This window comes from Urocitellus parryii, chromosome X (assembly GCF_045843805.1).
Source record: "Urocitellus parryii isolate mUroPar1 chromosome X, mUroPar1.hap1, whole genome shotgun sequence".
In the NCBI taxonomy this organism is placed as follows: domain Eukaryota; kingdom Metazoa; phylum Chordata; class Mammalia; order Rodentia; family Sciuridae; genus Urocitellus; species Urocitellus parryii.
Window position 1 is genome coordinate 23,621,519 of NC_135547.1, and position 23,523 is coordinate 23,645,041.

At 33.7% G+C, this 23,523-nt stretch overlaps 1 protein-coding gene across 1 annotated transcript; it reads right to left on the reverse strand.

Annotated features, from left to right (window-relative positions):
- Window positions 1-1,673: 1,673 nt before the first annotated feature.
- LOC113199029 (actin-related protein T1-like) lies at window positions 1,674-2,807 on the reverse strand. Its single transcript, XM_026411910.2, has one exon. The coding sequence runs from the start codon at window positions 2,805-2,807 to the stop codon at window positions 1,674-1,676; it is 1,134 nt and encodes a 377-aa protein (XP_026267695.2).
- Window positions 2,808-23,523: the final 20,716 nt, after the last annotated feature.

Consider the following 23,523-nt stretch of genomic DNA (forward strand, 5'->3'; position numbering starts at 1 on the left):
CCTACACTGAACTGATCTTTATTCTATTTGTTTGCAGTTTTTTTTTCAAATTATTGCCTCTGGATATAAATAAAGGTGAGATTCCCTGTCTTCGGGTATTTTTCTTAATTTTCACTCTACAGGCCTTTACATTCCTTAGTTTATTACTAGGTATTTTTGTAACTATTGTGAATGGGATGCTTTCTTGATTTCTATTTTAGCAAATTCATTATTGATGAATAGTAAAAAGCAATTTGAATTTATATCTTGTTTTTGAAACCTGCCACGTTTTAAAATTTCATAGTTATAATATGCATTTGTTGGAAACTTTAGTTTTTCTTATGTATAGAATTCTATCATCTATAAACAAGGATAAATTGACTTTCTCTTTTCTTATTTGTATGCCTTTATTTCTTCCTATTGCCTAACTACCCAGGCTAAGACTTCTAGGAATATACTGAATCACAGTGGTTAGAATGGAAATCCTTATCTAGTTTTTGAACTTAAGAGGAAATGTTTTTAGCTTTCCTCCATTGGGTAAAACATTGTTGTGAGCATTCCATATAGAGCCCTTATTAGGTTGAGGTGTCTTTTAATTTATTCAGTGATTCTATTGCAAAAGTCATGTTGAGTTTTTTCAAAAGCTTTTTGTTTGTCTATTGAGATGACAAGATGATTTTTATCTTCATTCGAGGCATAAGAATAAAGTAGAATACATATAACGTTTAAAACTTATAAAAATTAAATTCAACTTAAAAATACTTTTGTAATCACAACAAAATAGAATCAGAAATCAACACCTAAATCAGCCAGAGAAATTATACAAATACATGGACATAGGAAAACACATTTGAAAAAGTAGTAGGTAATTCACAGGATGAGAAGGAAACTTAAAAATTTCTTGAAACAAAAGAATATGGGAAGATAACCTAGGGACTGGAGTTTTAGCTCAATAGTAAAGCACTTGCCTAGCATGTGTGAGGCACTGGGTTTAATCCTCAGCAGCACATAAAAATAAATAAAATAAATATCAACAACCAAAAAAATTTTTAAAAAAGTAAGACAACCTAAGAAAAACATGTGGAATGCAGTCAAGGCAATACTAAGAAGAAAGAAATGAGTGCCTACATGAAAATAGTGCCTACATGAAAATAGTGCCTCAACTCCCCTTTTATCAAGAGCACTGTTGTCCTAACTCAATGCCAATCCAATGAAGTGGTTTGTTCACCCTAAAAACAGGGTAGCGTTTCTGCTTTGACCTGATTCCTGGCTCTCCCCACTTTCTTTGGCAAGTCTGTCTCCTGTGCACTGGTTCTCTCAGAAGCACCGGTGACACCAATTGTAGGAAAGATTGTAGGGACCCTCATCAACCCAGCTTCTAGGCATGAGGGTCAGGCACATTTGACAAGAACCCCCGAAACTGGCCAAAGCCCAAACACAAACCCCAAGGTTTTCTCTGGAGAAAGCAACTCAAAAGATCCATAGGACAAAAAAGCGGGGTGGGTGGGTGAGAACCACATAAACATTGACCAGTGGAATGGGCAAGTACCCTGGAGCTACAGAGAATAAACTGAAACTGCTACAGGGAAAGTGGTTTATTGAATATTGTACTGAAGGCCAAGGGACCATGTCACCACCAGCTGGTACTGCAGCTGGTACCGGCATTTTGAGGTGTTTGCAGCGTGCAATGTTCTTCAAAAGCATTTCCTCTGAACCACGAATTTGCCAAATTCCTTAAAGTCCTCAGAAGTGACCCACATCTGCTTGAAAGTGCTCATAGAAGTCATGATGGATGCACCAATCCACGCAGAGAAACATCTGTCAGGAGAAGCAGTGATCTTGATGGGGGTCCCCCTGAAAGCCATCTCTTCCAGTTCTTTCATGAGCCTTTCCTCCAGCCCGGGGAAGAGCGTGGTGCCTCCAGACAGCACGATGTCTGCAAAAAGGTTGCTCTGGATGTCAGCGTCGCACTTGGAGATAGTGCTGCAGACCATTTTGGAGAGCCCGGGGTCATGGATGCCCAGCTGGTCGGGCGCGAAGAGGACCTCAGGTACCTGGTATAGATGGTCCCCCATGTGGATGACATTGCCATCGGGCAGTTTGAATTCTGTGAGGACCTCCTGCCGCCTCTTGGATGGCTCTATCTCGGGCTCCAGGGAGATGTAGCAGGACTTCTCTTTGATGTCATCCACCACGGCCTTGTTGAGGATGCAAGGGAAGGTACAGCCTCGGGCTAGGAGGAGCCGTGTGAGGTGCTCTGTGATGTCTCTCCCTGCCACATAGAGCTTGGTGACTGCGTGCGGGAGGGAGTAGCCCTCAAAGACGGGGACAGTGCAAGTGATCCCATCGCCACTGTCCACCACCAGGCCGGTCACGCAGGCCGAAGCATACAGTGCTCCCGCCGCGTGGTTGAGCAGGTAGAGCGCAGGCACACTGAATTTCTCAAACAGGATCTCCGCAGTCTTCTCGCGCGTCTCTCTCGGGTTCAGGGAAGGCTCTGTCAGCAGGATGGGCTGTTCGCTGGGTTTCACCCCCAGGTCCCACTCGAAAAGATGCTTCCAGAGTTTCTCCATGTCATCCCACCTGGTCACCAGTCCACGCTCAATCGGGTAGTGCAGATATAAGGCATCATACCTGTACTGGGCTTCTTCCCCCACGAAGTACTTCTTGCGATTGGCCCTGGCGGAAGGGATGTTGAATTTGGGATGCCCCACGACAGAGTTGATGACTTGACGGGGTCCAATCTCCCCAGACAGGCCTACCTTGCAGAGTCCCGAGCCGTTGTCAAAAACCACTGCAGGGATGTCCAATGTCTGTGGATTAGACATGTCTGCGCCTGGTCTTCACCAACCTGAAGGACGAACACCTTGGCTGCTTGGTGAGATGACTCCACACGTACCTCTGGAAGTCTTACAGCCGCGGGATGCTGGACTTCTCAACTTGTCACCCAGGTGAAGCCAGCAGGCTGTCCTCGATCCACCAGAACACCCCGTTCTCAACCCATGAATGTTACCTCCCTTCTGGTGGCCCAGGGCCTGCTGAGGCAGTTTCAAGGATGGTCGCCTGGAGCCAAACAATGTCACCAAGGCAACCGTTGTCCTCAGGCAGCATGGGGGGTGGGGCCTCTGAGCTGCCAGAACTCCCTGCTTGGGGAGGAGTGAAGCAGAACAGGTGAACTGTGCCTACACACCGCTTTGATCAGATGGAGATCCCAAAGCAGGGGTCTAGCTGTAGAAAAAAACTGAGGCTGCTTGTCCTGTGGAACAACCTTGCCTGTTTGGGCTTTGCTGGATATTTTCATTAGACACAGCAAAAAAGAAAAAAAAATAGACAAGAATATATTCATATATGTTCCTATATGTATTATTTTATTTTAAATATATTATCAATATATGCATATGTACACATTGCAATTATATATCAATTTGTATACATATTTGCATATCACAATAGATAGACATATTTGTATATCTACTCACTTGCTGATCTACTTTAGGAAGGTAATATAACTCAGACACCACATACTGAAAATGTAACTGTGAGAAATGAAGATTAAAAGTTATGAGTAGATGCATAACAACCTTAATCTGATAATAAGTATCTATAATAGAGTGGTGATACAGGTGTGGGTATAATCACAGCTTTATTACTTTCTCCCTGATGAAATAACTGAGGTATTAGATATTATTATCTCCCTGGAAACTACTACAAAATGATAATGTATATAACATATAAGTTTCATTTTTTGTTTAGTCTGAGAACTCAAAGTACAGTTTTAGTTTTAGAACAATTAGGAACAGACAAGGTATGGGCTTGTCCAATAGACCTGCCTTATGTGGTCTGCTGATCTGGTGTATGTGAAATAATAGAAATTTCCTTTCTTTGCTAAGAGGAGCAACTAAACATTATACTCAAGTTCTTGTTCAGTATAGATTGCCATAATCAACTCAGAAAACCCTTTCTTTTATTTTCCTTTAAATTTATATATTTTTACAACTTTACTAAGGTCAAATTCACATACCATAAAAATTCACTTAAGGTGATATAGTATATTTCTACAACAATGATTTTAATGTGATGACAGATATTTTCATATATAAAAATGCCAATTTTAGAATATTTTCTTTACCTCATAAAGAATCTCAGATACCCTTTTATTTTCAACCCATATTCTCCTGAGCCCTATGTCCTAGTAAAATATTTTTTGTCTTCACTAATTTTACATTTTCCACATTTTTTTCATATAAATGGAATCATATAATATGTGGGCTTTTAAATCTCTGACATCATTCGCTCTGCATATTGCCTTCCAGATTGTGCCAGTGTTTTGATATAATACAATTTATATATTCATTTGTTGATGGACATTTATTGTTTTCACCTTTTGTTCATTGTGAAATATGATGCTAAAAGCAATATTATGTATTTTTTGTATGGACTTATGTTTTCATTTCTCTTTTGTATATATCTAGAGGTTGAATTGCCATGACATATGACAGCAACTATATCTTTCATCATTTGAGTTCTGTATGTCTGCTTTCCAAAGTGTCTTTGACATTTTACATTCCCACATACATTGTAGGTGAGTTCATCCTTATACAAATTTTTCCCAAAAATATAATCTCTCATTTTTATTCTTGGCATTTTTGTATGTCTAAAGTATTATGTCATTCTGGCTTTGATTTGCATCCTTGATAACAAATGATGCTAAATTTTTTTTTTCATATGCTTATTGGTCATTTGTATACCTTGCACATATTTGTATGCTGACATTTTGCCCTCCTTTAATAAACCTGCTTTTTAATTACTGAATCCTATGTGTTCTTTCTGAATTGTAGATAGTAATCTTTAATATATATTTTGTATCATTATATATTAATTCATTTCACTTTTCCTTCCATTAAGTTGTTAGGATCCTTTCAAAAAACAGTTGACCATGGGCTGGGAATGTGGCTCAAGCTTTTGCCTGGCATGCTTAGGGTGCTGGGTCTGATACTCAGCACCACATAAAAATAAAATAAAGATGTTGTGTCCACCGAAAACTAAAAAATAAATAGTAAAAAATTCTCTCTCTCTCTCTCTCTCTCTCTCTCTCTCTCTCTCTCTCTCTCTCTCAAAATAAAACAAAACAGTTGACCATAGACACATGGGTTGTTTGCTAGTTTGCCAATTGCATTCCATTGATCTGTATGTCTATTCTTATGCTTGTAGCATGTTTCAATCAATCATTGATTGTTGTTACTCTGTGATATATTTTTAAATTAAGGAGTGTGAGTTGTCCTTCCTCTTTTTCAGTATCATTTTGACCATTCAAAGTCCTTGCAGTTTTATTTGAAGATAAGTTTGTCAATAACTACAAATAATTCATCTGGGATTTTGATCAGAATTTCATCGAATCACTAGTTAGATTGGGACAGTATTACTAGCCTAACCCTATCAACTCCTCCAATCTATGAACCTGTGATTTTTCCCATTTTGGGGATCTATTTAAATATCTTTAAAAATATTTTCAGGTTCAGAGTAAAATTTTTGTAAATTATTATATAATTGTAATTGCTTCCTTAATTTGATTTTCAGATTTTACATTGCAAAAGCATAGAGAAATAATTTATTTTTGTATATTGAACATGTAGCCTAAATTCTTGATGAACTAGTTAGTTTGGTCTAAAGTTTTTAGTGAATTCTGATGTGATTATAATATAAATGAATTTTATATGCATAATATACATAAATTAAAACATGTGCATGTACATATATATATATTCATTAAATATATCACATATATATTTGTATTTCCATGCAATCAGCAAATAGATATGATTTTATTTCTTCTTCTCCAATTTTCATGACTTTTATTTCCTTTCTTTTACTAAATGCCCTGTCTATAACTTCCAGTACAACTTTGAATAGAAGCATTAAGAATAAATATCCATGTCTTGTGCCTGATCTTTAGGCAGAAGCATCCAGTCCTTTACCAATAAGTATTATATTAGCTATAGGTTGTTTACAATTTCCGTTTTTCAAGTTATGGGATTTACTTTTACTTTCTAGTTTTTAAGTGATGTGGTCATTAAAGAGTGAAGTGTTTTTTTTCCAAATGCTTTATCTATATGGGTTGAAATAATCATAAGAATTATAGTTTTTATTTTATTAACATGATATATAATTAAATTGATTTTCAGTTTGTAAAATGTTGTATCTCAGGAGTTAATTCATTTGTAAATGGTATATATCTTTATATATGTTTATGGTTATATAATATGGTTTATTAGCATTTGTTGAGGACATTCACATCCATATTAGTAAGTAATACTGGTCTACAGTTTTCTTTCCTTATGATATTTTCATCTATTTTTAAAATCAGGATAATGCTTAATTCAATGACCTAGGAAGAGTTACTCCATCTTCTATTATTTGGAAAAGTTTATGGAGTATTGCTATTATCTCTGTTAGAATTGAACAGTGAAGTCATACTGCCATGGGCTTTTCTTTGTGGGTAGTTTGTTGGTTACCAATTCAATCTCTTATTTGTTATATGTATATTCATATTACTATATTTTCCATAGATCATTTTCACTGCATTTGTTCATTTTACCTGAATAATTTGATCTATGTCATAGCATTATGTGTGTAATTATTTAAAATCTTTATTTCTATAAAGATCAGTAGCAATACCCCTCATTGTTTAGATTTTTAAAACAACCTAATTTGAGTTTTATTCATTTCATATTTGATTTTCTATTGTTTAATTTAATAATTTCTGCTATATTTATTATTGAATTCTTCTGCCTTTAAATTAGATTATTAATGCACATTAATTATATAAATTAATGTGTTTCAGTGTGACATTTACATAAATGCATATATTGTGCTCTGGTCATGTCCACCATTCCATCTACCTTCTTTTTCTACCTCTCTGCTACCCTCAGCCTAGATTATTTTCCCCTTCCATAATAGTCCCTCTATTAGGTCATTTTATTTTTAAATTTTTTCATATGAGACAAAATGTGATTTTTTTTCTGTTTCTGCTTAATTTTGCTTAGTACATTGTTCTTTAATTGTAATTTCTGGTAAGTGATATGATTTAATTCTGCTTTATGGCAGTATATTACTTTGTTGTGGATATAGACCATATATTTTTTATTCACTTATCTTTTGTTGGATGCCTAAGCCGATCTTGGCTATTTTGAGTAGTGTCATAATAAACATTGGTATGCAGGTATGTATTTTGTATGCTGACTTAATTTCCTGTTAACAAATACCCAGGAGTAGTATAGGTGGGTCTTATGATAGCTTTATTTTTAGTCTTTAGTCTATATTATTTATTTCTGCCATGCTTTTTATTATTTCTTTCTTTATGCTGATTTTAATTTTAGTTCATTCTAAAACCTTGAGGTATAATTATTAGTTATTTTTCTGAGATCTCTCTGCTTTTTAAATGTAGACATTCATACACCATAAACTTCCTTCCTATAATCACTTTCAGTGTATTTTCAGTGTATCCCACAGGGTCTGATATGTTTTCATTGCTGTTTGATTTTAATTTCCCCCTTGATTTCTCCCATGTCTTACTCTTCACTCAAAACTTCATTGCACAATCTCTCTGTGTGTATAATTCCTGCAGTTTCTCATTTTATGGATTTCTGGTACCCCACCCAAAAAAATGTTAGGTTTTGCTTAATGACTTAAATATGATTTTTGAAAATGTTCAATGTAACAGTAAAATTAATGTGTATTCTGTAGATGTTGAGTTGAAATTCTATACATGTCTGCTAAGTCTATTCAGTTCATAGTGTAATTTATCTCTGATGTTCCTTTTGTTGATTTATTTTTTTGTCTGAATGCTCAATCTATTGGTTAGAGAGGGGTGTTTAGGCTACCTACTATTATTGTATTGGGGCCTATCACTTCCTTTATGTCTGATAGTGTTTGTTTAATAAAAATTGATGCTACAATGTTCAATATGTGTGTATATATACACACATATATATGTGTATACTAATAGATACATATAAAATTTAAATATGTATATATTAATACATTGTACATAATTATCTTAATTATATATAATTATTACAACTTATAGTTATTGTAACTTCTTGATCAATTGTTTATTTTATCTATATGTAGTGAGTGATATTCTTTGTGAGATGCCTAATCAAACAATTTAGTCAATGTTATGTTTCACCAAACTGTTTTCTATTGCAATTCTCTATTTTATCAAACTAATGAAATTAACCATTATGTTATATTTTCATATTTATTCAGAATTTTGATTGATTGTAATCTCTGTTTATTGGATTGTAAAGTCCTTCAGGATAGGGGTTAAATCTTTCTTGAATGTTTATATATCAAATTAAGTACAGCATACCTTGACATATATAGGGTCACATAATTATTTTTCTCTATTGACTATTTTATTTACTCTTTGTTTAGACAGGAATAATAATTCAAAGCTTATCTAAGAATATCGTCTGGAGCCAATGAAATATTTTAAAGGAGTATATCATTTAACAAATGTGGGTAAATTCTAGGTACTATTCTTATGAGATAATTCCATGTTTCTTTGGGTGTTAGTTAAATGTTTGTGGAATTTATAAAGTATATATGCTTTGTTGGCAAAGAGATATAAAGACACATTTAAATGCAGACACATTTAAATCATAATCGAAACATTTCATTTGTATCAAAATCTTGGTCACACTTCACACATTATTTTAAAACTGTTTCATTAGAGTTATTATCATGATGTGCAGAAAATTAAATGGTCTATTTCTTATTTTATTTCCTTCTCACTTTAAAGTAAAATAATTCTCAGAAATTCAAGTCTGTACATTTTTGAAATCAGAGATAGATTAAAAATTTAAGGTACTTTTTGTTTGGTTAAAGAATCATCCTAATTGCATAAAAATGTGTAAGGTTGGTTTTCAAGATCCATAGACAAATATTTATATCACATATTTTTGGTTGTATTAGACTATAACAGACCAGAAACTCCTATCTCCTACATCTCCTATTTTCATATACCAAAATAATAATAAATAAGAATAATAGGACTTCATCCTCTGTTTGCATGTCCCAGATAACCAATCCTATTTCATGAACCAAATCAGGATATAACATCTTGTATATATTGTTTCTGAATCCACAACATTGCAGTTAGATATTGCTGTTAATATACTCACTTATCATTTTCCATGTACCTGTGTGGATGTGATTATCAGATATATTGAAATTATCTGTTTTAACTTTAACATTATAACCTAACACTGCATTCTAAACCTAATATTTAGTAGACTAACCTCACCATCTTGAAATAATTTTTGAATTTTTCTAATTTGTTAAGTTTAGATTACTGTTGCTCCAGCCATATTCAATAATCTGTACTACCAATTGTCCATGGGAGGATTAAACTCACGGACTTTGTTGGTAGTCACATTCCCTTATCAAATGAGCAGTTCTTTTTTTGACATAATAGTATCTGTTCTCAAAGCATACCATATATACACTATCACATTAATCATCACAGTGATATTCCAGGATAGCTGTTGAAAGTCACGCCTGCACTCTTCCTTTATCTGTTTATTCACTCACTCATCATCCCAACAACAGAATGTTATTCTTCCTTACTTTGTACTTACCTAACCTCACTTCCATCAACAACTATAGTTAGGATGATTGATTAGTGTTAGAATTGCTTGTAACCATCTTTAGAGATGTTAAAGTATAATATGAAGGTAACATTATTCTGGGAATCAACTGGTAAATCAGAAGTAATATTTTGTCTTAGAGTGCCTGTTACTCTGGCTTGCCTTTTTCAAGGGGTCTGGTTTTTCATACTTTCTTCTATCGAAGAACATCCAGGAATTTTACAAAGTTTAATGTGAAATTTTCTTTTAACATATTTATTAAAAATTCCTCATAAAATTCAGGCACTCAAATATATATGATTTTGACATTTTTGTGCAGATTTCAGAAAAAAGAAAGTTTCTCTTATCTGTTTGCATATACTTTAGGTTCTTTACTTATGAACTTGAAATTGTAAAATGGTTTATAATTGTTATTCAAAACTTTCCATATGTGCTCATGCAAATCATACTGGCAAGTGCATTTCTGTAGCACATACTGACTTTTTATTCCAAGACATGAATTTGTTAGAAGAGATACCTGAGGAAATCTCAAAAAGTAGGTGTTTTATTGCTAAGTTGAAAAACTTCTATTTGAAATTATACAATCATGATCAGTACCTACTAAAGGGTATCTTATACAGTGTTTAGCATAAAACTGGTACTTAATAAATGGGTTTCTATCATATTAAAGAGTCATATTTTATTTATTTTGGGTGACTCATAACAGAAAGATAGCATACAAAGGTAGTACTCCATTCTTCATTTATATCTGCCTGAATTATAAGTTATTTGAGTTCTGTACTTGAATAAACTTATACCTTCAGTTTTGTGATTTTATTTTATTTTATTGGTGCCAACAATTGAACTCAGGGACACTCAACCCCTGAGGCACATCCCCAGCCCTATTTTGTATTTTACTTAGAGACAGGGTCTCACTGAGTTGCTTAGCACCTCTCATTGCTGAGGATGGCTTTGAACTAGTGAACCTCCTGACTCAGCCTCCTGAGCCACTGGGATTACAGGTGTGTGCCACTGTGCCTGGCTTTGTGATATTTTATGTCCATCTTGTAAACATCTTCCTTTCTTTTTTTTTTCTTTTTCTTTTTGGACCAGGGATTGAACTAAGGGGCACTTAACCACTGAGCCACATTGCCAGCACTTTTTATTTTTTATTTTCAGATAAGGTCTCTTTACATTGCTGAGGCTGGCTTGAGCTTTTGATTCTCCCGCCTTAGCCTCCTGAACTATGATATTACAGGTATGTGCCACTGCTCCTGGCCTTTGCAAACACCTTTTATCATGCTTTGATATCTGAAATCCATACAGTAATAAAAAGGAACATATACTTCTACAGAAAATATTTGTGTTTGGTTTGACATAATATAAATGTGTATTTTGAGTTTTTGATGCAGACTTCTTGTAGTAGAGCTTGTATTATTTTACTTTGTATGATTAAAGTGTAAGAGCAGAATGTATTTTCACTAGCTACTACAACTTTAACAGTGAATATTTGATTAATCGGTTATTAAATGTATAAAATAGAAAAAAGTAGATATTGTGTGAAAGGCATAAATGCAAAGAAGTAAATGTGTAAAATTTGTATACAAAATTATGATTTTATATCTTAAAAGTAAGTTTTGTTTTTCCAATATTTGGCTTATAATTAATTATGCGAAAGTAGCATTACCTAAATAATGACATGCATTTTTAGGTTTTGTCAATGAGTATAAATGAACTTTTCTTCCAATTAATGATTTTCTGTCTGTGTTTTTAAGGAAAGTAGTTGGAATAAGAAAGCCTTTATTCTCATTTTAATATTCATGAGGATATAGAGATTCCCTGGGCAGCTATAAGGCAGTCTCATACAAATTTACCAGATATTTAAATTAGCCATCTTTATCAGGATTTTCTTTATTAATTAATGTAGTTAAATACTATCATATTATACTGGTATGATTCTGGGGGTGGGATGGAGAGTATTTATCCTCTTCTTTCTAAAAGATGTAAAGATAAATCAGATGATAAATATTATAATTTCTCTGTGAATAAAATAATTATGTCCATTTTATTTGTTCTTGAGGTGACAGTCTTTAAACATCTATATGGATAACAAAAATAACAGGTTTTTTTTCAATTAAAAGGACTAAAAAGTACAGTTTTCAAAAAAATTAATTTAAATAGATACTAAACCATTTGCAACAAATTATAATAGTAATTTTATCTTTGATGTGTTATTTGCATATAATCAATAAGCAATGCTCAAAGAAAATTTGAAAGCTTTAAATTTGGCAGGACAAAATATTTAACATATCTGCCTTTTCTCTCAGTTTTGGTTGTTTTTCTAAGAAACCTAATCCTTGTTCATTCAATTAATCATATTCAGTAGTGCACATATGCTGGTATCCATCTGCTGAAAGTTGTCATCTAGTGACATTGTCTTGTAACTGGATTTCAGAATCATTTGGCATGCCTGCAACATAGCCCACCTTCTGTTTCAACCTATAAAAGAGATGCTTCAATTCTTCTCTTTCATTATAATAATTTATATTACTAATACACCAGACAATTTTCATTTAAAAATTTGGCTTTTTTTGATTATGCAATCTTTGCTAGGATTAAAACATTCTCAAAGGATGCAAAGATGTCTACTGGTTTTCTGCATTAATACCAAAATAAAATTTTGTATACTTTCCTCAACTTCCAGCCTCTAAAATGACATAGTCTTTGAAAATTTCTCTTTGATATTATGTGCCATTATTATTATTATTATCATTATTATTATTTACTGGTGATTTAACCCAGGGGTGCTTTAGTACTGAGCTGTATCTCCAGCTATTTTTACTTTTTATTTTGAGATGTGTTCTTGCTATGTTGCTGGGAGTTTCACTCAGTTGTTCAGGCTGGCCTCAAAATTGCAATCCTCATGTTTCAGCCTCCTGAATTGCTAGGATTAAAAGGATGCACCACTGCATCCAGACCACTCTCATTTTAGAAATTAACATGTCCTCTATAATGCATAACAAGTTGTTATTTATAGAGATAAGACCATGTTAAACCACTGTGCTTAGAACAACTATTATAACAAAATAAATCAGAAACATATTTTATCTCATTAATCAGAGTGGTCTGGCTTTTACATTGTTTATTTATTATTCATTTTTACATTTTTTTGATACTAGGGATTAACTCAGGGGCACTTGACCACTGAGCCACATCCTCAGCCCTATTTAGTATTTTATTTAGAGACAGAGTCTCACTCAATTGCTTAATATCTTGCTTTTTCTGAGGCTGGTTTTGAACTCACAATCTTCCTGCCTCAACCTCCTGAGCCACTGTGCCCAGCTTCATAGAGTTGATTGTAGTTTGAAGTTTTACACCTATTTTAAGTTTATTTAAGTAATGTAATTCCCCTTCACTAAGCCATAAGCTTTTCAAAGGCCAGAGTTTATTGTCATTCCGAATTCTATACAGAGTCCCCAACACTGTAAAAACCATAAAGTTGGTTTTCAATGTACCTTTTCTGTTTAAAGAAGCCTGACAATGATTCACTTTTAAATACTAATATTTTACTTCTAAATTTTCTAAATACACAACTATTATCTTTATAAAATTCCTCTTGACAGATAAAAGATTAAGAACTTATGCATGGCACCCAGACATGAAACACAAATTTGTCTAATTTCAAATCATTCACAATTATTGTTGTGTATACATTTTAATAAATATCCAGGAGACTTTCTAGACTGAGTTTTGAACACATAATTATTTATTGGAATAGTCGTCATTGGAACTAACTATGGTAACATAGGATATAACAGTGGTATATGAATATATATTTAAATTTATTCAAATAGAAATGACTAATATATTGATATAAGCTTTGATGAATTAATTGGTGGGAAAATTGCTGTTGTGGTTCATGCTCTATTGATTATCATATTCCATTTATATAGTATGAAATCAAATTTACACATCTACTTTGAGTTGAGTTTTGTGCATGGTGAGAGAGAGTGGTTTAGTTTCGTTTTGCTACATATGGATTTCCAGTTTTCCCAGCACCATTTGTTGAAGAGGCTATCTTTTCTTTTAGAAAGCAGTTTATCCCCAGCTCTGTTGGGTTTAAGTTAATGAAATATGTTACATACCTTAGCAAACCACCTGTAATTTTCTGGAGAAATGCACACCTAGAAGCTGATAAGAACAGAAGTTACCTCTGTGTGTGTGTGTGTGTGTGTGTGTGTGTGTGTGTGTGTGTGGCAGGGGCGGGGTGCATTAGGGACCTTTATACAGACCATATCGCAGAACTTGGGGAGATAGGGATAATTCTTCCTAACCATAGAATGTCAAAAGATAATTAAAATGCTCAGCATGGACCAAAGTGACCTAGATTTCCCTTGGACTTTCACTATGTACTGTGAGTACATGATTGTCTGTTGTCATCCTATTGTCAGTAAAAGTCAAGAGGTAGTCCTGAGCAGACCTCTTCAGAAGCTTCACTGTGGCCCCCAATAAAACTGGAAAAAAGGAAGTGTACACCATCCTTCTCCTCTTGGAGAGGACCTGCACTTTTCTTTAAGAGTGTCCCCTTTTCTCTTTTTCTAACCCTTTGTATAAATTCATATCTGCTACTCCAGGCAACATATCTGAAATCTTTCAGGCATTATCTCAAGAACTGGTGAGAAAGGATGGTCGTGTTTGTCTCAGCTCTGTGACAGACCCTTGCTCTGTAACACTACAAGGAAAATGTTTTGGCATTCTATGGCACAGTAGGGCAAGTATAACTAATAATAATGAGCTATATACCTCAAAAGAATGAATGAGATAATTTTGAATGCACTTACATTATTCACTGATTTTATATGTACAATTCAATATGTATTACCACAATCAAAACATACAATGCTTTTCCATTATTCTTACAACTTCCATCTTGACTAGAGCATTCGCTGTGCTTCTGTAAAAGCAGCAGTTGGATGTGAAAAAAATGTATAAATAAATTTTTTTAAAATAAATTATACATATATTTGTATGCATATAACTTCATAATGTAATAAAGGGATTATATAACAGTTTATACAAAACACAAAAAAGAATAACTGGACTGAAAGGCAGATATTAAGCTATTAATGAAAATTAAAAATTAGAACAGAAATATATAATATATATATATATATATTAGAAATATATAACTAGAAAATATAAGAAACTAGGATTTCGTATGGTGTGACTTCTGAGAGGAACTAAGACACAGATGTCTTTCTCAACCTACTATCAGATATGAGAATAATCTTTTTTAGATGTAATCCTAACATCAAGAATATTATAAATATTTTTTTTCAATGCTTAAGAGAATGACAAATCTGTGGGAAGTTTTTTTTAAAAAAATTGTATTATCTGAGGAAACTACCTTTAGTTATAACTTTGGTTCTATGGGAGCATCATCCCCAAGCTAAAAATAATTATTATGAAATTTCAGAATATAAAATGCTAATTTCATTACATGATACATACAGGCCAAGTCTATATATACATTTATTATTATTTTTTTTGTAAAGAGAGAGTGAGAGAGGAGAGAGAGAGAGAGAGAGAGAGAGAGAGAGAGAGAGAGAGAGAGTCTTTATTTTTTAGTTCTCGGCGGACACAACATCTTTGTTGGTATGTGGTGCTGAGGATCGAACCCGGGCCGCACGCATGCCAGGCGAGCGCGCTACCGCTGAGCCACATCCCCAGCCCTATACATTTATTATTATTTTTTCTTTTTGCCCCTGACTCTCACATCCACAATGTTGTAAGAAAGTAGATATTTTAAATGTAATACAAAGTATTAAAACATTATTTAGATTATTTAGATTTAGATTATCCAGATTTAGATTATGTCTTATGTGTTTCCTTACTTTAGAAATGACTTTGTTTTTTCTAAGATAAACATGCAATCCCATTATTTATCTATCTCTTTTCTCAGTTAATGCTAAATTATCAAAATGAAGAATTAGAAATGGGAGAGATTGGGCTGGGGATGTGGCTCAAGCGGTAGCGCGCTCGCCTGGCATGCGTGCGGCCCAGGTTCAATCCTCAGCACCACATACCAACAAACATGTTGTATCCGCCGAAAACTAAAAATATAAATATTAAAATTTTCTCTCTCTCTCTAAAAAAAAAAAGAAATGGGAGAGATTTACTTTTAAAACTCTGAAAGTGAAATGGAGATTAGTTTTTTACATCTCATTTTTATTGTTACTTAAAATTTTCAATACATGCAAGAGAAAGGTAGAAGTTATAATAAATGAGTTTAAATTTGAAGGGGAAATAGTGATTATTTCAATGTATTTGAATAGAAATTATTTCTTCTTTTCAGTGCATGAGAATTGTTCCTTTACTCTGATCAATTTAATTTGCCTGCAAATGGATCCAATTATGATTTTTATCTACCTCATTCTAAATTTTAAAAATATACTCTTGAAATATTTTACCTTATTTTATCTCCAATTCATATTTAAGATTCTAGAATACATAAAGCATTTTGAGTTGAACTAAGTTTAAGATTTGGAGTTCACAAAACACATTAAAACTCTGATTAACAAGGATGCCTAAGAAGTAGGTAGACATTGTTTAAATGTTCTGCTTAAGAGGAAATTAAGTGAAAAACACTTTGTTTCACCTTGGGTCATTCAATATTTTTCTAAAATGCCTGTTTCTACATTGTGTCATCTATAGTAAAATGAACTTAATAGAATGTCTCTTAGAAAATCCTGAAGTCCTTCAGGGTAATCTATCAATACTGCAGTTCACATGCATATAAGGTTAGATGTTAAACGTACAGGAGACTAAGCTACTTAGGTACTAAATCTGGAATATTTCTTGAAATGTGCTTTTGAGTTGTATTTTTCTTAAGTTAACATGTTATTTTTCTATTATCCTCTTTTCAAATAGGTTGAAATGTCAAAGACACTGATTATTTGAGACTTCTAGTGAATTGAATTCTAGTTAACATTTTAGAGCTAAACATACCAAAGATGTCCTGAATGTATTCCCAAGCACAGTGTCAAGTTTCTAACTCATTAATTTTTACTTTAGGTTACATAGAATAACACACTACCTCTAGTGGAGAATATGCAAAGTTGACCTTCAGTATGCCTTCTAATTTATGTAAGTACATGTCATTTATCTCATGTAAAGGTCATCTGTTTCCCTTCCACGTAGATATAGGTTGATCTTGTGACTTATTGTGATCAATATGACAGAAATGATGCTGTGCTGCTGTCTGTTCCTATGTGTTAAGAGGTGATACACTTTTTGCCTTTACTTTTTCTTTGAAACTAAACACCATAGGAAGGATTCTAGACTTTAAACTAGAGGAACTGTTTGAGGTAAAAATGCCTATCTAACCCATCCAGTTTACAGTTTAATCAGTCATCCTAGTGAAGGTGCAAAATGTTGAAGAAATTTTCTAGGCTATTGATCAATCCAACCAGCACAAATGTTGTTAAAGAACACACCAAAAATGTTAAGACAACTAAAAGAATTATTAATAATTATATTTAATCACTTATGTGTTGGTTTTTTTATATGTGTGTGCTGCAATAGATACCTGATACAGAAATGAATATCTTAGAGTAGAATGCTGCTGTAACAAAAATGTAGAGCATGGGGGATGGGGCTGTAGCTCAGTGGCAGAGCTCTTGCTTAGCATGTGTGAGGCACTGGGTTCACCTCAGCACCACATAAAAATAAAATAAAAATAAACAAAGTAAAAGCATGTTGTCCATCTACAACTACAAAATATTTTTTTTTAAAGTAGAGCTTGGGGGCATGGAAGATGGCAGACTAGAGGAAGGATGCACTCCCCAACAGTTTCTCAGCACCAGACTTACAATGTGTAAAGACTGGTTCTTAGGGAGGTGGGTAATTAAGGGATCTAACTCAGAGTAAATACTGGAAAGTAAAAGAAACTGTAGAGACACAGAAAGTAAGAAACTTATAACATATTATAGGAAATAATAAATTAGAGATGAGACAGTGTGGCTGTTGGCAATGCAGCGCAACTGGATTGTTCAGGGGAAGGTGAGCACAGGTAGAGAGGAATGAAAGAATGGCATAAAAATGGCTTGGGGGAACCTGTAGAATACAGAGTGAGACTTATCTAAATGGACCTAGAATCAGTAGAAGAAGCTGTTGAGTAAAGATAACCAAAATTGCTTGAATCCTTGGTCTATAGTTTGGCAGGAACCAGGGTCACTGGTATGAGAATCATTTGTAAGCACTGCAGGGCCATAATCAGAGGCAGGCAATGAAGAACTTATAAAGAAGTTGCCAACTACTCAACTATCATGATCCCCAGAGTGTGCATGGACCAGTGGGACTGAAATAGGCACAAAGAAAATTGTACCAAGGAATACCAAGGAAAGACAATGCCATTTGTTGTTGCTAACCCAGAGTTCCAACAAAGATCAGCATCTCCCCATCAACAGGAGCTATGTACAATATCTAAAATACCCACTGAAAGAGATCCAAGGGTCAACCAAGGTTAAACTCCAGCTACTGGAACTTCCAGTTTAGAACTCTGCACCTGCACACTATAACAATCTAGAATTGGTCAGTATTAACCAATCTATCTCATCCTGTACCGGGAGATGAGAAGCTGAGAGGTACTATAACCAGCTTTGTCTCTTAGCCCCACAGCTGCTGGTTATGTGGGGAACAGAAAAATATTAGATTTAATAACCCCCAACTTAACCTCAAACAAAGGGTTACAGACCCCCAAATAAATACAGAGCATGAAAATCTATCTGTTATGGTTTCAATGAGGTGTCCACCAAAAGCTCATTTGTAAGAAAATGCAAAAAAAATGATAGATTAGAAATGATTGGATCATGAGAGCCTTAACCTAATCAGTGCACTAATCCCTTAATAGGGACTAAATGGGATGGGGGTTCACTATAGGGAGATAATGGAAGAGATGAGTGAATAGGGACATGCCCTTGCCTTTCGTTCACCATGTGAGCTGCTCCCCACTGCCCACTCTTCCACCATAGTGTTCAGTCTCAGCTTCAGCCCTGAGGAACAAAGCTGGCCTTCTATGGACTAATACCTCTGAAACTGTGAGCCCTCAAATAAACTCTTCCTCTTCTATAGTTCTTCTAGCCAGATCCTTTAATCACAACAGTGATAAAGCTGACTAAAATATTGTGTAATTTAAACAGACCCCTTATCACCAATAGGCTGGTCTCCAACCATAAAATCAATAAAGGAATTTCCTACCTAAACAATATTATTAATCAAATTGATGTAATAGATAATTAAAGATTATTTCACCTCAAAAGAGTTTTTTCTTCTCAGCAGCTCATGGAAACTTGTCAAAATAGACCATACTTCCAGTCACATGTAAATCTTAGCAAATACAATAATCCCATGCATACTGTTAGATAATAATGCAAAGAAAATAAAATAAACAGCAAGAAAAATAATAGAAACCATACAAACACCTGGAAATTGAATAATACTCTTTTTAAAAAATATATACCTTTATTTTTTTATTTATTTATGTTTATGTGGTTCTGAGGATCGAACCCAGAGCCTCACACATGCTAGGTGAGCACTCTACCACTGAGCCACAACCCTAGCCCTGAATAATACTCCTTTAAATGAAGAATGGATCATAGAAGAAATAAGAGAAATAAAAAATTTCTGAGAAAACAAATGAGAACAGTTATACAACACATCAAAATCTCTGGGACAGTCTGAAAAGAGTTATAATAGGAGAATTTTTAGCTTAGGGTGCCAATTTTAAAAGTTTAGATCTGAAATAACTGACTTATGCTCAATCTCAAAGTCTTACAAAAGGAAGAACAGGTAATTAAAAATTCATCAGATGACATAAAATTACTAAGACCAGAGCTGAAATTCATGAAACTGATAATTAAATAAAAAACACAATACAACAACACACAATTCAATAAATAATTGATTCTCTGAAAAGATAAGTAAGATACACACTTAGCCAAATTAACAAAAAGAGAGAGATGACTTAAATAAATAAAATTAAAAATGAATGGGAGATAACAACACAGACACTTTTGAAAGCTAGAGGAGCATGATAAACTATTTTGAAAATTTATACTTCAATAAACTGGAAAATCTAGAAGACATAGTCAAATTTCTAGACACATATGAAAAAATGGAACTAGAAACTTACAAAACCTAATCAGACCTTGGAATGAAGTAACTAAATTAAAACAGCCATTAAAAACTTCCAAACAAAAGAAAAGATGAGGTCTGGAATAGTAATGCCACCAGCTTCACTCTTCTTGATAAGGATTGCTTTGGCTATTCTGGGTCTCTTATTTTTCCAGATGAATTTCATCATTGCTTTTTTCTATTTTTATAAGGAATGCCATTGGGATTTTGATTTGGATTGTATTGAATCTGTATAGTGCTTTTGGTAGTATGGTCATTCTGACAAAATTAATTCTGCCTATCGAAAAGCAAAGTAGATATTTCCAACTTCTAAGGTCTTCTTTAATTTCTTTCTTTAGTGTTTTGTAGTTTTCATTTTAGAAGTCTTTCACCTCTTTCATTAAATTTATTCCCAACTATTTTTTGAGGCTATTGTAAAAGGGGTGTTTTCCTAGTTTCACTTTCAGTGGATTTGTCATTGATGTACAGAAATGCCTTTGATTTATGGGTGTTGATTTTATATCCAGCTACTTTGATGAATTAACTTATTAGTTCTAGGAGATTTCTGGCAGAATGTTTTGGGTCTTCTATGTATAGAATCATATCTTCTGCAAATAGTGATAATTTGAGTTCTAATTTTCCTATCCATATCCTTTTAATTTCTTTCATCTGTCTGATTGTTCTGGGTAGAGTTTCAAGAACTATGTTAAATAGAAGTGGTGACAGAGGGCATCCCTGTCTTGTTCCAGTTTTTAGAGAAAATACTTTCAATTTTTATCCATTTAGAATGATGTTAGCTTGGGGCGTAGCATAGATAGCCTTTACAATGTTGAGATATGTTCCTGTTATTCCTAGTTTTTCTAGCATTTTGAACATGAAGGGATGCTGTATTTTATCAAATGCTTTCTCAGCATCTATTGAGATTTTTATCTTTGAGTCTATTGATGTGATAAACAGCATTTATTGATTTCCATATGTTGAACCAACCTTGCATTCTTGGGATGAACCCTAATTAATCATGATGCACTACTATACTACAGAGCAATAGTAACAAAAATAGCATGGTATTGGCACCAAAATAGACCTGTACATCAGTGGTACAGAATAAAGGACACGGAGTCTAACCTACATAATTTCAGTTATCTTATATTAAAAGGTGCCAAAAACATACCTTAGGAAAAAGATAGCCTCTTCAACAAATCGTGCTGGGAAAACTAAAAAGCTGCATGTAACAAAATAAAATTAAACCTCTATCTCTCACCATGCACAAAACTCAACTCAAAGTGGATCAAGGACCTACGAATTAAACCAGAGAAATTCCACTTAATGGAATAAAAAGTAGGCTCAAATGTCCACCTGTAGGATTAGGACCCACCTTTCTTGATAAAACTCCCGTAGCACAACAATTAAAACCAATCATCAATAAATTGGATGGATAAAAACTAAAAAGCTTCTTGTCAGCAAAAGAAACAATCAGTGAGGTAAATAGAGAGCCTACAGAATGGGAGCAAATCTATACCACGAGCACATCAGATAGAGCATTAATCTCTAGGATATATAAAACTCTCAAAAACCTTAGCACCAAAAAAAAAAAAATCCCAATCAATAAATGGGCCAAGGAACTGAACAGATACTTCTCAGAAGGGATTATACAAGTCATTCAAAAACGTGAAAAATTCAACATCTTCAGCAATTAGAGAAATGCAAATTAAAACTACTCTGAGATTTCACCTCACTCCAGTCAGAATGGCAGCTATCAAGAATACAAACAACAATAAGAGTTGGCCAGGATTTGGGGAACTGCAAATTGCTGGTGGGACTGCAAATTGGGGTAGCCAATCTGGAAAGCAGTATGGAGATTACTTGGAAAACTTGGAATGGAAGCATCATTTGACCCAGCTATTGCACACCTCAGTTAATACACAAATGACTTAAAAACAGCATACTACAGGGACACAGCCATATCAATGTTTATAGTAGCACAATTCACAATAGCTAAATTATAGAACCAACCCAGATGCCGTTCAGTAGATAAATGGATAAGGAAACTTTGGTATATATACACAATGGAACATTACTCAGTATTAAAAGAGAATAAAATCATGGAATTTGCAGGTAAATGGATGAAGTTGGAGAATATAATGCTAAGTGAAGTAAGCCAATCCCCCCAAAAAACAAAGGCTGAATGTTTTCTTTGATATGAGGATGGGGACCCATAATCGTGATTGGGGGGAAGCATGGGAGGAATGGAGGAACTTTAGATAGGGCAAAGGGGAGGGAGGGGAAAGGAGGGGGCAATGGGGTAAGAATAATGGTGGAATGAGTTAGGCATCATTACACTAAGTACATGTATAAGATAAGAATAGTGTGAAAATATTTTGTGTACAATCAGTGTCTTGAAAAATTGTGCTCGATATGTATAATATGAAATGAATTGCATTCTGCCTCATGTATAACAAATTAGAATAAATTGAAAAATAGTAATATTCAAAAAAAGAAAAAAATGAGGACCAAATATATTCTTAAATTATTTCTACTAGATGTTTAATAAAAAATAACACCAGTCTAAATTATTCCAGGAAATTGAAAGGGAGCGAACACTTTAAATACATTCTTTGAAGCCAGGATAACCCTGATACCAAATGGTACAAAGATGCATCAATGAAATAAAACTACATACGAATATTCCTAATGAACATAGATGATAAAATCCTTAATCAAATATTAGTAAACCACATCCGAAAACACCTCAAGAAAATAATACACCATGATTGAGTGTGTTTCATCACAGGGATGTGAAGTTGGGTTGACATATGCAAAATAGTATGCATAACTCCCCACATAAATAGAATTAAGCAAAACTATCATACCAACATCTCAATAGATACAGAAAAGAACTATGATAAAATCCAGTACTCATTCGTGCTACAAACTCTGGAGAAACTAGTGATAAAAGTGACTTGAAGAAGGATTGATTGAAAGCATTTCCTCTAAAATCAGAAATAAGACAAAAATTTCCATTCTTATCGCTTGTATTCAATATAAATCTTGAAATTCTAGCCAAATAATTCAGATAAAAGAGGAAAACTAAAGGAAAACAAATAGGAAAATATGAATTATCTGTTTGTTGATGACAGGATCTTATATCTAGAAGACCCCAAAAAACTCCACCAACAACTTCCAGAGCTGACAAATTAATTTAGCAAGTAATAAGGATAAAAGGCCAATATTCATAAATCAATAACTTTCTAATACTATAATAGTGATTCTAATGAGAAGGTAATAAGGAAAATCTTCCCATTCACAATAACCTCAAAAAATCCTTGGGAGTTAATCTAACCAAGGAGACAAATTACATCCACTATTGAAAAATATAACACTGAAGAAAAAAAATGAAGATTTCAGAAGATGCAAAGACTTCACATATTCATGGATAGGCAGAATTGTTATTGCTAAAATGTTACTTTTTTGGTAAAAAGTAACATACAGATTCATGGCAAGTCCATCAAAATATGATAGACATTCTTCACAGAACTTGGAAAAAACAGTTACAAAATTCATTTGAAAGAGTTAGAGTTCTAAGTTAGCCAAAACAATCCTGAGCAAGAAGATCAATGCAGGAAGCATTCAAATATCTGATCTCAAATTCACTACAGAGCTATAGTAACAAAAACATAATAATACTGGCATGAAAATAGACGTGAAGAACAATGTAATAGAGTGTAAGACAAAAGACAATCAC